Source organism: Delphinapterus leucas, chromosome 6 (genome assembly GCF_059928025.1).
Source record: "Delphinapterus leucas isolate spDelLeu-1000000601 "Yukka" chromosome 6, BTC_Dleu_Yukka2, whole genome shotgun sequence".
In the NCBI taxonomy this organism is placed as follows: domain Eukaryota; kingdom Metazoa; phylum Chordata; class Mammalia; order Artiodactyla; family Monodontidae; genus Delphinapterus; species Delphinapterus leucas.
In genome coordinates this window covers 97,910,248-97,934,207 of record NC_143134.1, presented here as the reverse complement: position 1 = coordinate 97,934,207, position 23,960 = coordinate 97,910,248, and the positions used below count along the sequence as shown (strand labels likewise).

Sequence of the window (23,960 nt, the reverse complement as noted above, 5' to 3'; positions counted from 1 at the left end):
TCTTTGTGTGTGTTTGTCTGTGTGGGTGTGGGTGTGTCCCTCTCTCTCTCTCAGGCCATACCCTGGTTAGCTCTGCACACACATTCTGGAAATGGGAGCTCTAAGTGAATGAGAGTTACAATGGGCCCATCATTACACAGTTACTATGAAGACACATTCCAAAGTAACTGATTACTTCTGGTAAATATACAATTAGGGAATATGTCTGTATCCTCTGTATCCCTTAGCGTTGTTCTAATGGAAGATTTAGCATTACTATCATCCATCTGACACAACAATCAGGCTTAGGCAAATTCAAATATACCAAAAAAGTTTTCCTTTGACCACTAAAACAATCCAAATCAAATTTACTAAATTTGATGCTTTCACACAAAGTATTCACTCATGTAATATGCATTTCCGATTAAGTCTGTCAAAATAACTTTCCTTTTCCCTCAACTTTCACGGTATTTTATCCTTTCCTCTTAAAATATATCATGTTCTAGTTTTTGTTCACAAGTGTTAGCTCCACTATAAGACTGATACCCCTTGAGACTCTAAGAAACTTTAGTATAAAGTAGATGCTCAACAAATGTTTATTGTACAACAGAAAAATATATGTGCAATATTTCAAGAGTGTAAGCATGATCATTTTACTACCATTAATTTCCCTTAGTTTTATCACAAGTCACAGAGATAACTGTGATTACGTACCAGTTTTGTGACTCTTTGTAGGACCTCTAACCTCTCTTGGCTTAAACTTCAAGTTTCATAAAATGAGAATAATACATAACTTATAAGAACTTAAAATAAGAGAATATACATAAAAATACATATTTACTACCTAGTACATGTCAGACACTCTGTTGATTTGTGTGCTGAATGGATTGATCACTGACAAGAGAGAAAAGAGGCAAGGAGAATGCAATCCTTGGGCTGCTTCTGACTCAATTATCTGAGCCCAAGATATAATACTTTTGAGTTCTTACTGCAAAACTGGGATGAGAATGACACATTATGGCACTGAAAAGGTACTCATAACCCCAACAGTCTTAAATCAATGAAACTAAGATCTTATTAGACCAAAAAAAAAGGAAAAGAACACAGTTAAAGGGAGGGTCTCTCTCATACCAGTCTTTTTTGCCTGATTTTCAAAATTATGTCAGCCAGAAATATTTCTCTAACTCAAACAGACCTTTCTTTAAAGCTTTCTTCAGTACACACACCACCATAACACATTTTTCAGCATGGGGCAATCTTATGACAAAGTTCTTTGGGTATGATGTTCCTTTGTATATATCGTACTGGCACCAGTCAGTTTAATGTGAAGTTAAATTATGAAAACACAGGACTCCCCTGGCAGTCCAGTGGTTACGACCCTGTGCTTCTACCGCAGGGGGTGCGGGTTTAATCCCTGGTCAGGGAACTAAGATCCGGCATGCCATGAGACAGGGCCAAATAAATAAAAGTATGATGCTTTCAAAATTTATATTAAAAAAAAATACAGAAAGTTAACCAGAAACAGCTGTATATCTTTAGGGCATATAAATAATTTTCAGTAGAAAAAATAGTTAATATGATATCTTTAATTTCTTCTCAGTTTTAAACAAACGTGAGAGGCCCGCGTACAAAAAAAAAAAAGTATAAGATATCTGAAGTACATATAATCACCTGGGGACTTTAACATCAAAATATTTTCATTATGAAATGAAAGCTGAGAAATAAAGTCACATTCTACTCCCTTAAATTCATTTAAAATCACATCCACAAAATAATCCCATTCTCTGGCCAAATGAAGTATTATTAGACTATGTTTTTGTTTTTGTTTTTTGTGGTACGCGGGCCTCTCACTGCTGTGGCCTCTCCCGCTGCGGAGCAACAGGCTCCGGAGGTGCAGGCTCAGCGTCCATGGCTCATGGGCCCAGCCGCTCTACGGCATGTGGGATCCTCCCAGGCCGGGGCACGAACCCGCGTCCCCTGCATCGGCAGGCGGGCTCTCAACCACTGCACCACCAGGGAAGCCCTATTAGACTATGTTTAACATACTTTTACTAACTTAGTTAAAACAAAGACTAGAAAGATATTCTTTAATGTACTGCACACATGACTTCTTTATTTTGATATACTCAGTCTACTTTAGTTCCGCAGTGTGTCTCCGTTTTTAAGAAATAGTTACACTGTAGCTATTTCCAAACAGTTAGCATTCGGCTTGCTGGTGGTTAATATGACTTCCGGAAAGAAGCAGGGGAATGCTCTAGCCTTCTTAAAGCCTCATCTCCAGAGGTTAAGTATTTTTAAATTGCATATTAGTAAACTTTTGCCCTAGTCTTTCCCATTTATAGATTTATCTCTTTAAAAAGAAAAATTAACAACATAATCTAGCTCATATGCCTCAAGTATGCTTTTTCATCAAAATACTTTAAAATAATCATGTAGGCAACAATGGCTTAGAGATTACCTGTGACACAATTCAAGGAGTTTTATATCAAGTATGAATCATAGTGGGCCAGGTAAATCCACGGCTGTGGTTATTTCCCCAGTTCCTTAATGTATAACTAGACTAGACATACTTAGCAACTGGCACACTCTGCATATTGATTCTCTGATCCTTGGAATAAGAATCATTATGATAGGAATGATCAGGTAGAAGCCCCTAGAGTTTCTTCTCCTCACCAAGATATTTTTACAAAGCAGTATTACAGAGATGAGTACCATAACCAAAAACATGAAAGATGAAAGATGATGATAGCTATCACATTCCACTTAACTTGCTTGCTTGGGCTATATGTAAAGCAGATGGATCTTGAAAAATAATTATGAACTATCTTAAATACAGACTGGTAATGACTCCAACTGCAGCTGGTATTCAAAATACAGTATTTTTACTAGAACAAATCAGCATTAACCTCTGTAACCTAGTAAAGAAATGCTTTTTTCTCCATATTAATTTGCAAAGAATCCCAGAAACACTTTGCTTTTACCTGACAGGTTTAACAGTACACTATCACAGTCTTGCCTCAGATCTATGTCAACTCTCCTGCTCTCTAAATAAGTCCACAGAAATTATGATCATATTGACAGTCCACAAAACATCACACTGGCCTGCCACACTGAAGGCATTATACTGACTAGATCTATGGACAGGAAATAGCCAGCACTTTAGATATCTTAATATTACATATGGAAACCAGAAAGCATGTAGTTAAACCCCACTCCTAGGTTTCTGTACCAGAGTCCAGTCAGGAAACAGAAAATACAAAGTTTTATTAACAGAAAGGATTTAATGTAAATAAGTAAGTAGGTATAAAATTGTTAACTAGATTATTGAAAAAGTAAAAAGTAAATACTATGGTGTCACAGAAGTATCAACTATAGAAAGCTGTTACCACTCCTGGGGGAACAAAAGATAGGCTGAAATTATTAAAACTTAGAAGCTTGGAGGAAGAGCTCTTTAGACTCAAAACTGAAGACTCCTGGAGAGGGGACACTGCTCAGCTGGTGCTCTGGTCCACCTCACTCACTGAGTTTTAAGTTCTGAGTTTTAAATACTGAGTTTTAAGTTCTTATCCCAAGCTACCTAGTTAGTGGTAGAGTTTGAACTAAACACTGGTCTTCCGACTTCTGACTTTATGAATGCTTTCTACTACAGCACACTCCCTGATCAATGTTTTGTCAGGTCACTCAAATATTCTAACTTTCCTTTAGCTTAAAAAATATTAAAGAGAGGACCTTCATGATGGCGAAGGAGTAAGACGTGGAGATCACATTCCTCCCAACAAATACATTAAAAATACATGTACGTGTGGAACAACTCCTACAGAACACCTACTGAACGCTGGCAGAAGACCTCAGACTTCCCAAAAGGCAAGAAACTCCCCACCTGCCTGGGTAGGGGAAAGGAAAAAAGAAAAAACAGAGACAAAAGAATAGAGATAGGACCTGCAACTTGGGGAGGGAGCTGTAAAGGAGGAAACGTTTCCACACACTAGGAAGCCCCTTCACTGGCAGAGATGAGGAGTAGGTGGGAGAGGGAAGCCTCAGAGCCATGGAGGAGAGCGCAGCAACAGGGGTGCGGAGGGCAAAGCGGAGAGACTCCCACACAGAGGTCAGTGCTGACCAGCACTCAACAGCGTGAGAGGCTTGTCTGCTCACCCACCAGGGTGGATGGGGGCTGGGAGCTGAGGATCGGGCTTCGGAGGTGAGATCCCAGGGAGACGACTGGGGTTGGCTGAGTGAACACAGCCTCAAGGGGGCTAATGCTCCACAGCTAACCAGGAGGGAGTCCGGGAAAAAGTCTGGAACTGCCTAAGAGGCAAGAGACCATTGTTTCGGGGTGTGCGAGGAGAGGAGATTCAGAACACCACCTAAACAAGCTTCAGAAACAGGCACAAGCCGCAGCTATCAGCACGGACCCCAGAGACAGGCATGAAATGCTAAGCCTGCTTCTGCAGCCACCAAGAAGTCTTTGTGCAAGCACAGGTCACTATCCACACCTCCCCTCTGGGAAGCCTGTGCAGCCCGCCACTGCCAGGGTCCAGTGATCCAGAGGCAACTTCCCCGGGAGAACGCATGGCGCCTCAGGCTGTTACAACGTCATGCCAGCCTCTGCTGCCGCAGGCTCACCCCGCATTCTGTACCCCTCCCGACCACCGCCCGAGTGAGCCAGAGCCCCCTAATCAGCGGCTCCTTTAACCCTGTCCTGTCTGGGCGAAGAACAGACGCCAGAGGGCGACCTACACACAGAGGCAGGGCCAAATCCAAAGCTGAACCCCGGGAGCTGTGGGAACAAAGAAGAGAAAGGGAAATTTCTCCCAGCAGCCTCAGGAGCAGCAGATTAGATCTCCACAGTCAACTAGATGTACCCTGCATTGTGGGATACCTGAATAGACAACGAATCATCCCAACATTGAGGCAGTGGGCTTTGGGAGCAACTGTAGACTTGGGGTTTGCTGAATGCAACACCCTGGTTACTGATTTCTATGTTTATCATAGTATAGTTTTCAGTGATTCTTATCATTGGTGGATTCGTTTACTGGTTTGCTTGCTTTCTTTTATTTTATTATTTATTCTTATTTTTTATTTTAATAACTACATTTAATTTATTTTTCTTTCTTTTTTTTTCTCCCTTCTCTTCTGAGCCGGGTAGCACACAGGGTCTTGGTGCTCCAGCCAGGTGTCAGGCCTGAGCCTCTGAGGTGGGAGAGTTCAGGACATTAGACCAACAAGACCTCCTGGCCCCATGTAATATCAATCAGCGAGAGCTCTCCAAGAGATCTCCATCTCAACACTAAGACCCTGCTCCTCTCACGACCAGCAAGCTCCAGTGCTGGACATCCCATGCCAAACAACTAACAAGAACACAGCCCCACTCATTAGCAGAGAGGCTGCCTAAACTCATAAGTTCACAGACACCCCAAAACACAACACTGGACACGGTCCTGCCCACCAGAAAGACAAGATCCAGCCTCATCCACCAGAACACAGGCACCAGTGCCCTCCACCAGGAAACCTACACAACCCACTGAACCAACCTTACCCACTGGGGGCAGACACCAAAAACAACGGGAACTACAAACCTGCAGCCTGCAAAAGGGAGACTCCAAACACAGTAAGTTAAGCAAACTGAGAAGACAGAGAAATACTCAGCAGGTGAAGGAGCAAAGTAAAAACCAACCAGACCAAACAAATGAAGACGACATAGGCAGTCTACCTGAAAAAGAATTCAGAGTAACGGTAGTAAAGATGATCCAAAATCTTGGAAATAGAATGGAGAAAACACAAGATACGTTTGACAAAGAACTAGATGAACTAAAGAGCAAACACACAATGATGAACAACACAATAAATGAAATTTAAACTGCTCTAGAAGGAATCAATAGCAGAATAACTGAGGCAGAAGAACGGATAAGTGACCTGGAAGATAAAATAGTGGAAATAACTACCAGAGAGCAGAATAAAGAAAAAAGAATGAAAATAATTGAGGACAGTCTCAGAGACCTCTAGGACATTAAACGCACCAACATTTTAATTATAGGGCTCCCAGAAGAAGAAGAGAAAAAGAGTCTGAGAAAATATTTGAAGAGATTATAGTTGAAAACTTCCCTAATATAGGAAAGGAAATAGTCAATCAAGTCCAGGAAGCATAGAGTCCCCTAGAGGACAAATCCAAGGAGAAACATGCCAAGACACATATTAATCAAACTATCAAAAATTACATACAAAGAACAAATATTAAAAGCAGCAAGGGAAAAGCAACAAATAACATACAAGGGAATCCCCACAAGGTTAACAGCTGATCTTTCAGCAGAAACTCTGCAAGCCAGAAGGGAGTGGCAAGACATATTTAAAGTGATGAAAGGGAAAAACCTAAAACCAAGATTACTCTACCCAGCAAGGATCTCATTCAGATTCGACGGAGAAATTAAAACCTTTACAGACAAGCAAAAGCTAAGAGAATTCAGCACTACCAAACCAGCTTTACAACAAATGCTTAAGTAAGTTCTCTAGGCAGGAAACACAAGGGAAGGAAAAGACCTAAAATAACAAACCTGAAACAATTAAGAAAACAGTAATAGGAACATACGTATTGATAATTACCTTAAATGTAAACGGATTAAAAACTCCAACCAAAAGACACAGACTGGCTGAATGGATACAAAAACAAGACCTATATATATGATGTTTACAAGAGACTCACTTCAGACCTAGGGACACATACAGACTGAAAGTGAGAGGATGAAGAAATTTATTCAATACAAATGGAAATCAAAAGAAAGCTGGAGTAGCAATACTCATATCAGATAAAATAGACTTTAAAATAAAGACTACTACAACAAACAAAGAAAGACACTACATAATGACCAAGGGATCAATCCAAGAAGAAAATGTAACAATTGTAAATGCTTATGCACCCAACATAGGAGCACCTCAATACATAAGGCAAATATTAACAACCATAAAAGGGGAAATCAACAGTAACAAAATAATAGCAGGGGACTTTAACACCCCACTTTCACCAATGGACAGATCATCCAAAATGAAAATAAATAAGGAAATGCAAGCTTTAAATGACACATTAAACGATATGGACTTAATTGATATTTATAGGACATTCCGTCCAAAAACAACAAAATACACTTTCTTCTCAAGTGGACATGGAACATTCTGCAGAATAGATCATATCTTGGGTCACAAATCAAGCCTTGGTAAATTTAAGAAAACTGAAATCGTATCAAGTATGTTTTGCGACCGCAACGCTATGAGACTAGATACCAATTACAGGAAAAAACCTGTAAAAAATACAAACACATGGAAGCTAAACAATACACTACTTAATAACCAAGAGACCAATGAAGAAACCAAAGAGGAAATCAAAAAATACCTAGAAACAAATGACAATGAAAATACAATGACCCAAGGCCTATGGGATGCAGCAAAAGCAGTTCTAAAAGGAAAGATTATAGCAAAACAATCTTACCTCAAGAAACAAGAAATATCTCAAATGAACAATCAAACCTTACACCTAAAGCAATCAGAGAAAGAAGAAGAACAACAAAAAAAAATATTAGCAGAAGGAAAGAAATCATAAAAACCAGATCAGATATAAATGAAAAAGAAATGAAGGACACAATAGCAAAGACCAATAAGACTAAAAGCTGGTTTTTTGAGAAGATAAGCAAAATTGATAAACCATTAGCCAGACTCATCAAGAAAAAAAGGGAAAAGGCTCAAATCAACAGAATTACAAATGAAAAAGGAGAAGTACCAACTGACACTGCAGAAATACAAACGACCATGAGAGATTACTACAAGCAACTATATGCCAATAAAATGGACAATCTGGAAGAAATGGACAAACTCTAAGAAAAGCACAACCTTCTGAGACTGAATCAGGAAGAAACAGAAAATATAAACAGACCAATCACAAGCACTGAAATTGAAACTGTGATTAAAAATCTTCCAACAAACAAAAGCACAGGACTAGATGGCTTCACAGATGAATTCTATCAACATTTAGAGAAGAGCTAACACCTATCCTTCTCAAACTCTTCCAAAATATAGCAGATGGAGGAACACTCCCAAATGCATTCTACAAGGCCACCATTATCTGATACCAAAACCAGACAAAGATGTCACAAAGAAAGAAAACTACAGGCCAATATCATTGATTAACATAGATGCAAAAATCCTCAACAAAATACTAGCAAACAGAATTCAACAGCACATTAAAAGGATCATACACCATGATCTAGTGGGGTTTATCCCAGGAATGCACAGATTCTTCAATATAGGCAAATCAATCAATGTGATACACCATATTAACAAACTGAAGGAGAAAATCAAATGATCTTCTCAATAGATGCAGAAAAAGCTTTCAACAAAATTCAACACCCATTTATGATAAAAACCATCCAGAAAGTAGGCATAGAGGGAACTTACCTCAACAAAATAAAGGCTATATATGACAAACCCACAGCCAACATCATTCTCAGTGGTGAAAAACTAAAACCATTTCCACTAAGATCAGGAACAAGACAAGGATGCCCACTCTCTGGAAGTTTTAGCCACAGCAATCAGAGAAGAAAAAGAAAGAAAAGGAATACAAATTGGAAAAGAAGAAGTAAAACTGTCACTGTTTGCAGCTGACAAGATACTATACATAGAGAATCCTAAAGATGCTACCAGAAAACTACTAGAGCTAACCAATGAATTTGTTAAAGTAGCAGGATACAAAATTAATGCACACAAATCTCTTGCATTCCTATACACTAATGATGAAAAATCTGAGAGAGAAATTAAGGAAACACTCCCATTTACCACTGCAACAAAAAGAGTAAAATACCTAAGAATAAACCTACCTAAGCAGACAAAAGACCTGTATGCAGAAAACTATATGACACTGATGAAAGGAATTAAAGATGATAAAAACAGGACAGATATACCATATTCTTGGATTGGAAGAACACTGTGAAAATGACCATACTACCCAAAGCAATCTATAGATTCAATGCAATCCCTATCAAACTACCTGTGGCATTTTTCACCGAACCAGAACAAAAAATTTCACAATTTGTATGGAAACAAAAAGACCCTGAATAGCCAAAGCAATCTTGAGAAAGATAAACAAAGCTGGAGGAACTGGGCTCCCTGACTTCACACTACACCACAAAGCTACAGTAATCAAGACAGTATGGTACTGGCACCAAAACAGAAATATAGATCAATGGAACAGGACAGAAAGCCCAGAGATAAACCCACACACATATGGTCACCTTGTCTTTGATAAAGGAGGCAAGAATATACAATGGAGAAAAGACAGCCTCTTCAATACATGGCGCTGGGAAAACTGGACAGCTGCATGTGCAAGAATAAAATTAGAACACTCCCTAACACCATACACAAAAATAAACTCTAAATGGATTAAAGACCTAAATGTAAGGCCAGACACTGTCAAACTCTTAGAGGAAAACATAGGTAGAACACTCTTTGACATAAATCATAGCAAGATCCTTTTTGACCCACCTCCTAGAGAAATGGAAATAAAAACAAAAATAAACAAATGGGACCTAATGAAACTTAAAAGCTTTTGCACTGCAAAGGAAACCATAAACAAGACGAAAAGACAACCCTCAGAATAGGAGAAAGTATTTGCAAATGAAGCAACTGACAAAGGATTAATCTCCAAAATATACAAGCAGCTCATGCAGCTCAGTATCAAAAAAACAAACAACCCAATCCAAAAATGAAAAGAAGACCTACACAGACATTTCTCCAAAGATGATATACAGACTGCCAACAAACACATGAAATGATGCTCAACATCACTAATCATTAGAGAGATGCAAATCAAAACTACAATGAGGTATCACTTCACACCTGTCAGAATGGCCATCATCAAAAAATCTACAAACAGTAAATGCTGGAGAGGGTGTGGAGAAAGGGAACCCTCCTGCACTGTTGGTGGGAATGTAAATTGATACAGCCTCTATGGAGAACAGTATGGAGGTTCCTTAAAAAACTAAAAATCGAATTACCATATGACCCAGCAATCCCACTACTGGGCATATACCCAGAGGGAACCATAATTCAAAAAGACACATGTACCACAATGTTCATTGCAGCACTATTTACAATAGCCAGGGCATGGAAACAACCTACATGCCCATTGGCAGACAAATGGATAAAGAAGATGTGGGTATATATATATATATATATATATATATATATATACAATGGAATATTACTCAGCCATAAAAAGAAACGAAATTGAGGTATTTATAGTGAGGTGGATGGACCTAGAGACTGTCATCCAGAGTGAAGTATGTCAGAAAGATAAAAACAAATATCGTACACTAACACATATATATGGAATCTAAAATAAAATAAATGGTTCTGAAGAACCTAGGGGCAGGACAGGAATAAAGATGCAGACGTAGAGAATGGACTTGAGGACATGGGCAGGCGGAAGGGTAGACTGGGACGAAGTGAGAGAGTGGCATGGACATACATACACTACCAAATGTAAAATAGGTAGCTAGTGGGAAGCAGCCACATAGCACAGGGAGCTCAGCTTGGTGCTTTGTGACCACCTAGAGAGGTGAGATAGGGAGGATGAGAGGGAGACTCAAGAAGGAGGGCATATGCGGATACATGTATAATATATGTATATGTATAGCTGATTCACTTTGTTATACAGCAGAAACTAACACAACATTGTAAAGCAATTATACTCCAATAAAGATGTTAAAAAATATATATTAAAGATATTTAAGTAAGATTCTCTGTACTCACATAAGTAAATTATGGACTGTCATTTCTGAGACATCCTTTTCCACCCCACACTGGGCCGAATCTGCTCTTTTAAAAGCATGCTATAACAAAGAGGCCTTTGGGGGGGATCATAGTTGTTCTATTTTTACCTGGATGTTGATTAACATAGTTGTGCTCATTCTGAAAATTCACTGAACTATACATTTACGATTACTTTTGCACTTTTCTGTATGTGCTTACGTCGGAATTCATAAAGATAGCAAAAGTATGCTGCCATCTTCCCAGAATCCCCAGAACTGATAAATTCTTGTTTTATTAATCTTTTCATCTCCCACAGATTAGAGGAAGGAACAATGACAAACTTTATTCCTGGATTTAATTCCTGAAAACAAATGAGAAACTGAATGGTGATGTGGAAATGACCGAAATCATGGGAGAAAATAACGATGTCAAATGACAACTTATTGAGAAATTGCTAAATATTGAGAAACCTGGAACATTAAATGTATCTGCAAAGAGAGAGCACAGAATAGTTGAGAACTTTGAAATTAGCCCAAGAACTAGCTCCATAATTTACTAAACTATGTGACTTAAGTAAGGTTATTTTATTCCTGTAAGAGTCCTCATCTGTAAAATGTGTTCAGTAATACCTACCTAAAGAGATGTATGAGGATTAGAATGAAGACACTGAAATGTTTTCCACGTATCTGAAATGAATGAATATTATTAACGTATAAGAAAGGTAATGCAACCTTATGTGACACTGCAAGGAAAGAGAAGGAGGAGGAGGGGGAGGCAGAGGACATTACAGTGACAACAGCACAGTTGAATTCTTTCAGAGCTATAACAGTAACTTTCATCTTGGTATCCTCAACATCTAATCTAGTACCTACTACAGTGAAAATTTGCTTAATTGAACTACATATGATTTGAGGGAAGTTAGCAAAATAGTGGTCAGAGAATTAAGAGTAAAATAATAGATTTTGTGTGTAAAAATCAAGTGGAGGTCATTGTAGATTAAATTTTCAGGATGTCTTACAGAAAATAGCAATCGGATATGAATGTAGGATTAATGTGTTTATTTTAATAGGAAAAAAACAGAGAACACAGATTAAAAATGTAAGAGAGATTACAGCTGATGACATAAACATTCCGTTAAAATGGTTTCTGACCAACAATTCCCAAAGCAGCATTTTCCAACTTCCTAATAAAATGCCCAGGAAAATAGAAAAAACAAACCAAAAAAACCCCTACACTACTAGCCAAAACTAAAAGCTATAGACAATCAGATGCCAGAGTTCAAGAGGAACTAAGGTTAAGTATGAGGCAAATGGAAGTAAACTAAGAAATAAAAAAGAATCCAACATATTAAATACCCCCTGATGCTGTGGTAATCTAAATGGGAGGGGATATCTGTATGTGTATGGCTGATTCACTTTGTTGTGCAGTGGAGGCTAACACAACATTATAAAGCAACCATACTCCAATAAAAATTTTAAAATAAATAAAAAATTTTAAAAACACCCCCTGATGGTTTCACTTATGAAGTGCAAGTCACATGGAAAAGGAAGGGGGTAGGGGGGACAATCATCTTTCCTTGGATTTGAAGGCCTACAACCTAAACCAAACAAAAAAAAAGATGCCATCCTTATCAACACCACAGATAGAAAGAGTTAATCCCCTTTACCCACTTGCCCTCAGTAGTCTAGATCTAGGCATAGTCTGTAAGCCATAAGATGTAAACTATAGAAAGTGGGGAGTGAGGTACTGGCAGTGATAGAGTACATTCCAAAAGTCAAGAGTCTCAAGGAGTAACATGCCTGAGGAGATAAGGATAAGAAGAACCCGGGTAGCAGTACATAGATGAATCGTGGTTTTATTGTACTACAGGTCTGTGTTCTAAAGAATCAGTCCCTGGGGAACAGAAAAAAGTTGCCAGTTAAGTAGTTTTATATAAGTATTGGCAAATGAAAATCCCTAATGAATTAAACTAATACATCAAACAGTTTATTCCAAAAATGTAAGGATAATTCATTTTTTTAAATGTATTACATTTTAAACAGGAAAAACAATATGATCAACTCAATAGATTTATATAAGTATAAATACAAATGGCCAGCAAACATTAGTAACTATGACAGATGCAAATGAAAACTATGTTTTCTGATCATCAGAATAACAAGATATTTAGGACTGATAACTGCCAATACTGTGAAAGGACAGTCTAACACAATTCTAGTAAAAGCAGGTTCACTCTTTTGTGTGAATTCTATAATTTTTACATGTTTACAAGTACTGGTACTGGAATATATTTTTACACCATGTGTAACACTGTACTAGCATCCAATTAGTCCAATGGTTCTCAAGGTTTTTGGTCTCAGGACTCCTCTGCACCCCCCCAAAATTAGTGAGCAGATGAATGGTTGCCAGGGGCTTGGGGAGGGCTGACTACAAAGGGGCAGGAGGGAATCTGGGGTGGGTGATGAAACTGTTCTCTATCTTGATTGTGGTGGTAGTTACATGACTGTATGTGTTTGTCCAAAATCATAGAACTTTATATTTAAAAGGGTGAATATAATACAGGTAAATTAAACCTTTAAAAAGGCTGACTCCAAAACAAAATTCTTGAAGACCCCCTAAAAAGCTTTTCTTTATGTGGGTTATCAATATTTATTAGCTTATTAGAAATCATAAATGAGACAATTTTTGAATAGTTCTTTAAGTATTCATTTTTTAAATAATAAATGCACTAAATGTTAAAAAATAATATATTTTTCATGAAAAATAACTATTTTCCAAAGCAAAAAATATTTGGTGAGAAAACTCACACTTTTTTAGTAAATCTCTTTCATGTCTGCTTCAAATTGAAAACAGATGGATTCTCATATCTGCTTCTGCATTCAACCTGTTACAGTACGGCAGGTCATGTGGCCTCTGGAAAACTCCATTGTATATTTGTGAGAAAATGAGTGTGAAAAAGATGACATCTGCATATTATTATGAAAATAATTTTGAGTTGGAAGTGTCAGGAACCCCAGGGGCTCCTGGACCACACTTTGAGAACCTCTGATTTAAGCTATACAAGAAAATACCAGGGCTTCCCTGGTGGCGCAGTGGTTGAGAGTCCGCCTGCCTATGCAGGGGACACGGGTTCGTGCCCCGGTCCAGGAAGATCCCACATGCCGCGGAGCGGCTGGGCCCGTGAGCCACGGCCGCTGAGCCTGCGCGTCCGGAGCCTGTGCTCCACAACGGGAGAGGCCACAACAGTGAGAGGCCCGCGTACCACAAAAAAAAAAAAGAAAATACCAAATACTGAATATGGCATAATAATAAAATGTACTTATTTTCGAATCAAGGAAGCAGTCTCTTATGCAGATTATCTGTCCCGATTTAATACACTAATATTCCCCTTATCCAGGTCAAAACTGCTACCAAACAATGATTTAGGCTGAACTACAAATTTCAATTTAAATGAAAAATATTTCTGAGGTCCAAGGGTTTTAAAGAAAACAAAAAAACCCGCAAAAAACAGACCATAAGAGGTACAGCATCATCCTCAATCCCTCACTCACTGACTGTAGGACAAGGCAGATTAAAAGCAGCATGAACACAGAGAAAGTAAGGCAAAGAAAATGCCTGATCTCAAAAAAAGAAGAAAGCATAAAATGAAAAGGCACGTAGAATAAGGGCAAAAGTAAAGCAATACAGAAGCAAATATATCCTGAATGTAAAATACAAGAAAAAACAAATATTGCTCCTTGTGTGCATACTTGAAAGAGCTCAAAACTCTGTATTAAGACCACATCCCCACTGTGCAGAGAAGGGAAGCTACGGCAAATGGCTTTTCTTCTACAACGTCACTCATGTGACCCAAAATGGGAAGCCACTCCTCTCAGCAATCATTGTCTAACATGCTAAACAAGGTGGGAGACCTCTACGTTAAGGGGAACCTGGGGGTGCCTACTTAAGGCTCTTTATTTCAGTGTTTACCCAACTTTCAAAACCGAAGAGCCGTCCAGAACCATTCACTACCCCAAGCGACGAAGTCAGACGTGCTGTCTCCGGGAGCTTTGTTCCCAGGTCATTTTAAAATACTTTCCAAGGAACTGGTGGCACCGCCGGGAGACGGCGCAACCCCTGGGCGGACGCGGGCAGTCCTGGGCTCCCAACAGCGGCTGCGGCCGCCCTGTCACCTGTCCCGGGAGTCCCGCCCGCGGCGGTGGGGCGCCCCCGCGCTCCCCCCAACCCAGCGCCTCCTTTGGCGAGGACCGCCCGGGCCTCATTTTCCCCACCTGTACTCGAGGGGTCGGACGGGCACCTCTTGGCGCCCCTCTAGCTCGACTATAGGACTCCGGGCGAGGGGGGCAGCTCGGCCGCTACCCCGCTCAGGTCGTACTCGCTGTGAGGGGGATTCCGAGGGGGCCGGTCCTCGGCGCCCCGCACTCACCCGGCTGATGCTTCAGTGCCATCACCGACACCAGGTAGTGGGCGATGTCAAAAAAGGGAAACATGGAAGTACGAGAAAAGGCAAGGGACAGCTCATTCCACGGACAGTCCATCACGACAACCGACCGCCGCAGCCGAAGCAGCCGCGGCGACGGGTTCCCGGCGTGCGCGACGAGGGGAGGGGTAAGTTACGGCCGCGGCCGCCCTCTCTTCGGCTGGGCCTCTCGGAGCTCTGCGCGTGCGCCTTGACACCCGGCGCCGGCGCGCGGAGGGGGCGGGCCGCGTGTCCCAGGAGCCTCGGATGCGCTGGCGGTTGGCCGCTGGGCGGGGTGAGGAGGGCCGGACCTTGTTCTCCTAATAAGAGTCCAGCGTCTTCTGCGTGCTGGGAGTTGTGTAAGACGCGGAGAATGGTCAGATGAATACAACATAAATAATGAATATGCATTATTTCTCTTAACATTTAGTGCATTTATTATTTTTAGAACGAATACATAAAGATCTATTTTAAATGTTTCTCAGTTATTTCTAATATGCTAAGTATTGATACATGAAACCCATAAACGTCTTCAGGACTTTTTGGGATCCTCAAGAAAAATTTTTAAGTCGGCCTTTTTAAAGGTTTAATTTAAATACATTTTATTCACCGTTTTTAGTGTAAAGTTTTATGATTTTGGATAAACGCAGTCCACAAGGGGAGACGCTCAGAATCGGATTTATTTCTGTGAATTGATTTCATTCACCTAACATTTCTCGAGGAACCACAGTATGCAAATCACACCATGACTTATTGGAGATATAAAAAATAATATGATAATATCCTGCCCTCAATAAACGTGTTTTCCCAAGGGAGATTACAAAGCGGGTAATAATAAGTATAGGTGCCATGATAGGGCAAGTTCCAAGGAGAGGAAGGCTATTTCAGGTTAGTGGTAAGGCAAACTAGCCTCTAAAAGCCAAGGGAAAGATGGAGGGAAGTACTTTGGCTGGACTACGAAGTGAGAAATTAGCTCAGAAAAGAAGTCCTTGAATGGCAGACCATAAACCAAGTGGTTTGGCCCCAGAGCCTAAGCTCTTGATCACTACATTTTATGCTCAGACAAATCCGAGCCAGACTCCAGTCTCTCAACCATTATGCTAAACTGCGTTTTTCTTTGTTTTTTTTTGCGGGGGTGGGGGGGTGGGGGTGGTGAGGTGGGAGGGAGGGTTGCAATCAAGCAACAAGATTAGGAAAGTTTGGTAAAAAGAGACTAAAGACAGGCGAAAATGGAGGATATTCACAGTTCCAAACAAAATGTAGTGGAGGCTGAGGACACTAGGAGCAGGGAACTGGATGGGGAAAGATGCAGTAGAACCAGAACAGGCTGGGTGTCACCTCAACCTGTCAAAAAAGGATGTGGGGAATGGGTGAGTAGGAGAATTATGGTTACATTCAGAGAAATAGGAAACAAGAATGAGGAGCAGACTTGGGTAGAAAAAAACAAGTTTAGTTTGGCACATTTTTTATTTGATGTGTCAACAGATCATGTGGACACCAGGAAACTGGAAATAACATAATGAGCTTCTAGGTAAGTAAGAGCCGCATGGGAGTAAGAACTACAGACTTGCATTGATTTTTTTTATCTGAATATTTGTCTGTTCGTTTTAATTCGTTTAACAAGGGCTTTTTGCTATGTACCAGGCATTTTGCTGGATGTCAGAGGCCCTGCCCTAAATACTAAGTGTTCAAAATGTGGGGGAAATTGTAGTAAATCTCTACATTTCACTACTTATCAAGAAAGAATAGAGTTGCTAAGATACTTTTCATATGTGGTTTTCTAAGCAAGCACCTCTTGTTAGAGAAAGGCTTTTAGACCTCTAGCCAAACTAAAGAAAAAAAAGCAACCGCTGTGAATATTTATACTTTGATGTTTCAGTTTGTTCTTTCATAATTTTTATACATTTCTTTAGCTTTGTGAATTTAGGGGCAGAACTTGGATGTTATTTCTCAAAAGATTTTACAGTTTTAAAAGTCTTTAATTAGACTCCACAAAATATGTGTTTTGTCCTTGAACTTAAAAAAAAATACTATAACATCTCTAAATCATATGTCTATGCCAGTATCATTCTGGGATATAATTAAGTTCATTATTAACACCAATATGGCAATAGTGAAAAGCATCAGAATTTTTTTTAAAAAGATAAATCAAATATTTTGCTTTCCCTAAACATATTAATTCCAACAGAAGAGAATTAATCATCTCAGACTCTACGAGTAATCTGAAATTTGTTTCATTTCCAAACTGTGAAAATAAGCTGGATCCCCATCTGCCTAGAGCCTAAAGAATACTTTTTTTTTAATCTAAGGGAAATGATATCACCTCACAAAAAGACAAGTTCTATCTAAACGTTAACTGTGCTCACTATATTTGCTTCTGGTCAGTGCTTCAGTTATTTAATGAAATGGGCCAAACAGAAGCAAGTGGGCAATAAAATGAGGGAAGGCTTTGAATTGGTAACAGGGAGAGGCAAGATTTGGGGAAATTATGTGCGAAAATTAAAACCTGCCCTGACTTTTGGGAGCGGTTTACAAAGTTACATAATTATTGCAGATAAAACAAATCAAATTATGAAGTACTGCTTATCTATTAGCAAGCAAAAGTGGTCTAACTGAATGAATATCTGGAAAAGAGGGTTTTTCGTTTTTCGTCTGGATATCGTTACTTTATTATAAAAGAAACGGAAATTATTTACATGATGAAAGATTTCAGAACTTCAGTGGCAGCTTCACGTGATGCCATTTCAATAGTGACTTATTTTGGTCGACGTAGTTTCCAAGAATGTCACCATCTGTAAGTAAGAAATAATCCTTGTCGTCTAGAACTACTTCGATGCCTCCATATTCTGGGAAAAGAACTTTCACTATCTGGTTGAATCTCTCCACCCTTTCCTTTAGAGCCTGATCTAACAGCTACTACCGTTGCTTGCAATACTTTTCCTTGTGATTTTTCTGGAAGCATAATGCCTCCTTTGGTTACAGTTTCGGCTGCACTTCTTTCAACTAATACTCGGTCAAATACGGGAAGAAACTTTCTAAATGCCTGTCCTGCCATGACTCTGGTTGCCGCAGTTCGTACTGTTGCTCTTTGGCCGCCGCCACAAAAGGGAGATCCGAAGTCTGACCCTCCGGCCACGTGAACTCGAGAAAAGACCTCCCAGCGCCCTCGCCCCCGGCCCCTCCCCGCGAAAGGGGGCGGCTGCACCAGCGCGCGCCACGGTTCGTTTCCTGGGCTCTGCTCAGGGCTCTGACTCGCGGACCGGTAGGCGGAAGAAAAGAGGAGGTTTTTCTAGGCTTTTCTAGGCCGCGGGCCGAGGTGAAAATACTTACCGTTAGCCCCCCTTCCGGAAATGGAAAAGAATTTTGACTAAACATATTTGAAGCATTTTGAGTACAAAAACATGTGAAACTAATTGTTATAAACCAGGTTTTTCAACCTCAATGCTATTGACATTTTGGGCTGAACAATTCTTAGTTGTCTTATGGAGTGTGTTATGGGATGTTTAACAGCATCCCTGGCCTCTACCCGCTAGATGCCAGTAGCACGCATGCACACACCAATTGTGACAACCAAAAATGTCTCTAGACACTTTTGTCTAGGGGAGGCGGGAATCGCCTCTAGTTCAGAACTACTTTATAAATTTTTTGGCAGCATGTTCCTCTATTTGTACAAACATTATGGTTATGCATCTAATATTAATCATCAAGTTAATTCTACATAACCCTTCTTGGTCTCAGCTTGATCATCCATCCCCCGGATCGAGTTGGCAACATCCCAAAACCCAGTACCACAAAGGTAATCCTAGCTATTTCTTCTCTGCAATACTGCTTTCTATCCACTGATTGGCATGCCTTTCACTTTGGGAAGTCAAAAACGTTTTAAAAACCATGAAGAGTCCATGATGAGGAAGTTTCATATTAGAGGAGCCAACTACACTTCTATACTTTAGTATTCTGGTTAGGGATTTTCATTCTGAAGTTATTCTCATAGGGATTTGATAACTATGCCCTTTCCAGTTACAGTGTAGTAAAATATGACGTTTAAGACAAAATGTTAAATTTAATTTCTATTTTTTTAATGGTCAGCATGATCAAGGAGGATTAACTAAAGAGCACAAATTGTCCTGAATTCAGTCAGTACCGTGAGATCCTGGCACATGAGATTTAAGTGATAAACCAATTCAATTATAAACTCAACTCTTTAGACTCTGTGTATCTAATAATACACACTGATATGGTGACTTGAAAAATATAACTTGGCTCACTTATTACTTGTACTTGAAACTAAAATCTTTTTCTGTAAACATCACTTATACCTCTAATATGAACTATTAAACTAAAAATATTCTCCATGTGTAACAAGTACAAATTTACCTACTTAAAATATCTGATGTTATGAAAAGGAATATCTCTAGTGTTCATCAGTATAAAGACTTCCAAAACTGCAGTCACCCACTGGTGCCATAGTTGCCAGGTGTCTATGGTTACTAGCACTCAAAGTTATAATTCATCTCTGTTCAAGAGTAACAGGTACCATTAAATCAAAGAATAAAAGAATTCTGGAAGTTGAATTGCCCCTTTAAAAAAAGTAACATGGATTGCAAGTCATATAAAACAGTTCAGGACAGCTTAAGCAAAGTGACGGATTTACTGAAAGGCTACCAGGGAATCAGCCATCAATCCCCAAAAAGAGCAAGAAGTTGGGCATTTCTGAGGCCAGCAGCAGTAGGTAGGTGTGGGATACCCTCAGTTACTAATGATAGTCAATGTTAATATTGTTCAGTCTCTGTGTCCCCCTATTCGGTACTGCCAGGAAAGAGCCTGCCCTGGCCTGGGACAGATGTCCTCTTCTTGTTGATCAGCTCTGGAGGGATGCTAGGTCACATCCCTAGGTATCAGAGGCAATGTCTGAGAATGGAGGGAGCCACGCAGCCATCACAAGAAGTATCTATTACAATCATTTTCTTTAGACCATTTATTTCAGAGTAGGAAACTCAGAGCTAGAGAGAGATCACAAAGGCAGGCAGTGACAGACCAGGATTTGTTATTATCCTGTTACAGTCTCCCTACTGGGCTTTCTCTGGTCCCACATAACCCAAAATGTTCTCCTAAAGTTGCCTTTTACTGACAGATCCAGCATCCCCACAGCAATGAAAAGGCTACTGGATGAGAGCCAGAAAGACCTATTAGGAGTAAGGACTGTGGGTCAACAGCTAGGATTAAAGGAGTTTGTAGTTTCCAGCATAACCAGTTTGTTGAAGAGGCTGAAATCAGTGGGGCACAGTCAGGAAGTGGATCTAACATCCACCAGACAAAGCCCCCAACTATGATCCTATGTCAGATCTCCCCTTCCCATCCTTTAACTTTATCTCAGCAGATCCCATTACTTCCTCATCATTTAAGATACTAAAATATTAAGAGTCCAATCCAATTAAAATGTCAGTGTTGCATCTAATTCAGAGCTTTTCCCACTCCATCAGCTCAGGTCTGCCTGGCTCAGAGCCTTGCAGTGGGGGAAAGAGGCATGGGGTGGTCTTTCAACCTTTCCTCCTCTTCTGCCCCTTCCACCATCTATGTCCTCCAGGGTCAAGGTAGTAGGTAGGGGAATTATAGAAAAGGAACAAAAGTCCTTCTAGTTCGCAGGGGTTTGTTATGGCTTTTGTTTTTCTTTTTGCTATCGATATTCTTCTTTATAGTAGGCTCCCAGTGCTGACTCATTCATGGGGTACATTTGTGGGCTCCACAATGATGCCATGGACCTCTGCATAGCAAGGTTTCCTGACACCTGCAGTTGTCAGGAACTGCGGATACCATCAGATGGCTAACTAAAAAGGTATATCCAACTCTGCATGTTGAGTTAAAACATTAAATATGTTTTTTTCCAGCCACTCAGCAAGCGGTTGGCCATGTGTTAGAATATGGGCAAATGATAATGAAGAAATCTGTTTGACATGCTTCTGAAAACTAAATGAAGAAGAGCAAAGTTGAAGGACTGATGCTACTCAGTCTTAAGACTTACTGTACATCTACAGTAATGAAGACAGTGTGGTATTGGTAAAAGAATAGACAAACAGAAGGATGAAAACAATGTGGCTTCTCTTATTAAAGTGACTATGCCCTTGAGATGGGCCCTTCTTTTTTTCTGCCTTGAGCTGGGGCATGCCCTGTGACCATGGGAGAGGGGTCAAGAAAACAGCAGATAACTGAAGGTATCAGCTCTCTCAGACTTACTGCTACGTGAAAAAAAAATAATCTTTTATCTATTCAAATAGAGTCTGAATTGGCTCGGGGAAGAGAAGCACCGCTTTCCTCATACAGAGAGGAGTAGAAAAAGCACTCTAACCTTTTGAATTCCCTCCTGTGAATTTCCTTTAAAATTTTTAATTTCTTGGGCTGTTGGGAGTGAGGTTCTCTGGACTAGTTGTTATCTTTAATTAAGTCCCACTTAGACAGCCTAGCTCCTCTCTTTACAGTGTGAAGGTAACATCTTTTGTCTTTGGAGCTCTACCTGGAATTCCAAGATAATCCCAACTAACATCTTGTTACACCAAAAGACAGGCAAAGGAAAGAAATTTTAAAAACAAGGTCGATGAGTGAGGTTTAAAAGAAAATTCATGGACTTCCCTGGTGGCGCAGTGGTTGAGAGTCCGCCTACCGATGCAGGGGACACGGGTTCGTGCCCCGGTCCGGGAGGATCCCGCATGCCGCGGGGCAGCTGGGCCCGTGAGCCATGGCCGCTGAGCCTGCACGTCCAGAGCCTGTGCTCTGCAACGGGAGAGGCCACAACAGTGAGAGGCCCGCGTACCACAAAAAAAAAAAAGCTAAAGAGAATATTTTTAATATTAGTCCAACTTCTTATAGGCATTATAATTATTTTAGAATGGGATAATTTCTCAAAGTGCTTAACCATGGAAATCTAACTTTTCCCCTCCAAACAGTTCAGCAAACTGGAAATGCAGCTTGAGAGCCCTGTAGAAAGCTTTTCCTGCTCCACTATAATCAGCCACACCATCAGGTTATTTATAGTGTTCATTCACTCAATAAATATGCATCTCATCTTTCAGATGGGGCCCATCGGGTCATAGCAGCAAAGTCTTTCCCTCCACCTCTTCAGCTACCTCTCTGTTAGGCTTAGCCAGCCAGAGCAACATATCAAATTATATTCTTGACTTTACACCAAGGAGTTCATTTGAGAAACTTTCTCGTCTTGGGAGGTGGTGTACACTAGTGGTAACACAGAATGCACAGTCTTTAGTCAGACATTCTACTTATTGTGTAACCTTATAGAAAGCAGCTGCTCGATCTCTATAAGCCTGTGTCTTCCTCTTTAACCTAGGAAGAATAGTACTTATTTCACAGTGTCGTTTTCAAAGTTAAAAGAGCGTATCACAGATATAGAGAACAAACTAGTGGTTACCAGTTGGGGGAGGGGCAATATAAGAGTGAGGAAGTGGGAGGTACAAACTACTGGGTGTAAGATAGGCTGCTAGGATATACTGTACAACACAGGGAATATGACCAATATTTTGTGATAACTATAAGTGGAGTGTAACGTTTAAAAATGGTAAAAAAAATTTTAAGGGAAAAAAACAAAAAAACCTGACCTGACAGATAAGCAGGACCTGAGGAAAAAACAATTCAGAGAGCACACATATGAATTGCTTAGCACAGTACCTGACACATGGTGCCTGCTTGATAAATTTTAGTTATGACTCTTCTCCTGTGATATTCAGATCTCTTAAGAGGAACTTAGAAGTTCCTTTCCTACTGCTTTCTTAACTTCTAAAGTTTAGAGATTACACTAATTTTAGAGACATAGTGGTTAAGAGTGCCGTTGCTAAAGCCAGATGTCCTGCCTCAAATCCTGGCTCTGGCCCTTGCTCCATGAATTACCTTCTGCAAGTTTCTCCATGCCTCAGTTTTCTCGTCTCTAAAAGGGTGAAAATAATACACTGGACCTCATGGAGTTTTGTGAGGATTAAATATGTTAAGATATGTAAAGAACAGTGCCTAGCACATAGAAATCCCATCAATGTCAGTTATTATTACTCAGAATTTACTTACCCAACGTAAGTTCTTTAATTTTCTCTTATGAATAGAATTCAACCTGGACCTAATTTCATGGAAAATACCTACCACATAAAAGCATTCAAATTTGTGTTCTAGTGCATTGACCTAAATAATGAACAGAATGATCAGTGTGCAATAGAAAAAGGATGCAGAAGATGGCGCTGTGGGAAGACACTGAGTTAGCGTCTCCCCACCACTAGGGCACCTGCTGGCCGCTGGTGGGGGACCCTGACACCCAAAGAGACGGGAGGAACCCCCAAGTGAACCGGTAGGACGTGGGGGGACACAGGAGGGAGAAGTGGAGGCCAGACAGGATCAGCGCCCCTGAGGCCGGGGAGATCATGAGAGGAAGGCAGGAGGGGCCCTCTGGGAGGAGAGGAGCGGAGGAAGTTTGCTCCCACGACTCCGGCCCAGGGAGCCTGCTGAGCTCCCAGGCCAGTGGCCTGCCCTCCAAGGCTCCCCCTCCCCCTGGTCGCATTGGTCCTGGGGGCATAGGAAGGAGGCCAAGGGGAGTTCAGGAGAGGCAGGCGGGAGGGGCTCTCCGGGAGGAGCGGGAGAGAAGAGGCGGACGATTGCTCCGCCCACTCTGGCACGGGGAGCCTGCTGAGCTCCCAGGCTGGTGCTCTGCCCTCCAAAGCCCCCTCCAGGCCTTGTGGGTCCT

At 40.5% G+C, this 23,960-nt stretch overlaps 1 protein-coding gene and 1 pseudogene across 2 annotated transcripts in view; both read right to left on the bottom strand.

Annotated features, from left to right (window-relative positions):
* TMEM38B (transmembrane protein 38B) overlaps positions 1-15,405 on the bottom strand; it is a 72,668-nt gene extending 57,263 nt beyond the window's left edge. For both annotated transcript variants that reach the window (XM_022600224.3, XM_089913495.1), the window contains exon 1: positions 15,197-15,405. In XM_022600224.3, coding sequence (XP_022455932.2) covers positions 15,197-15,308 — 112 coding nt within the window. In that variant the 5' untranslated portion in view covers positions 15,309-15,405. The remainder of the gene's footprint in view (positions 1-15,196) is intronic.
* A 168-nt stretch (positions 15,406-15,573) lies between these two features.
* Positions 15,574-19,122, bottom strand: LOC149749015 (10 kDa heat shock protein, mitochondrial pseudogene; annotated as a pseudogene).
* Between the last annotated feature and the right edge of the window lie 4,838 nt (positions 19,123-23,960).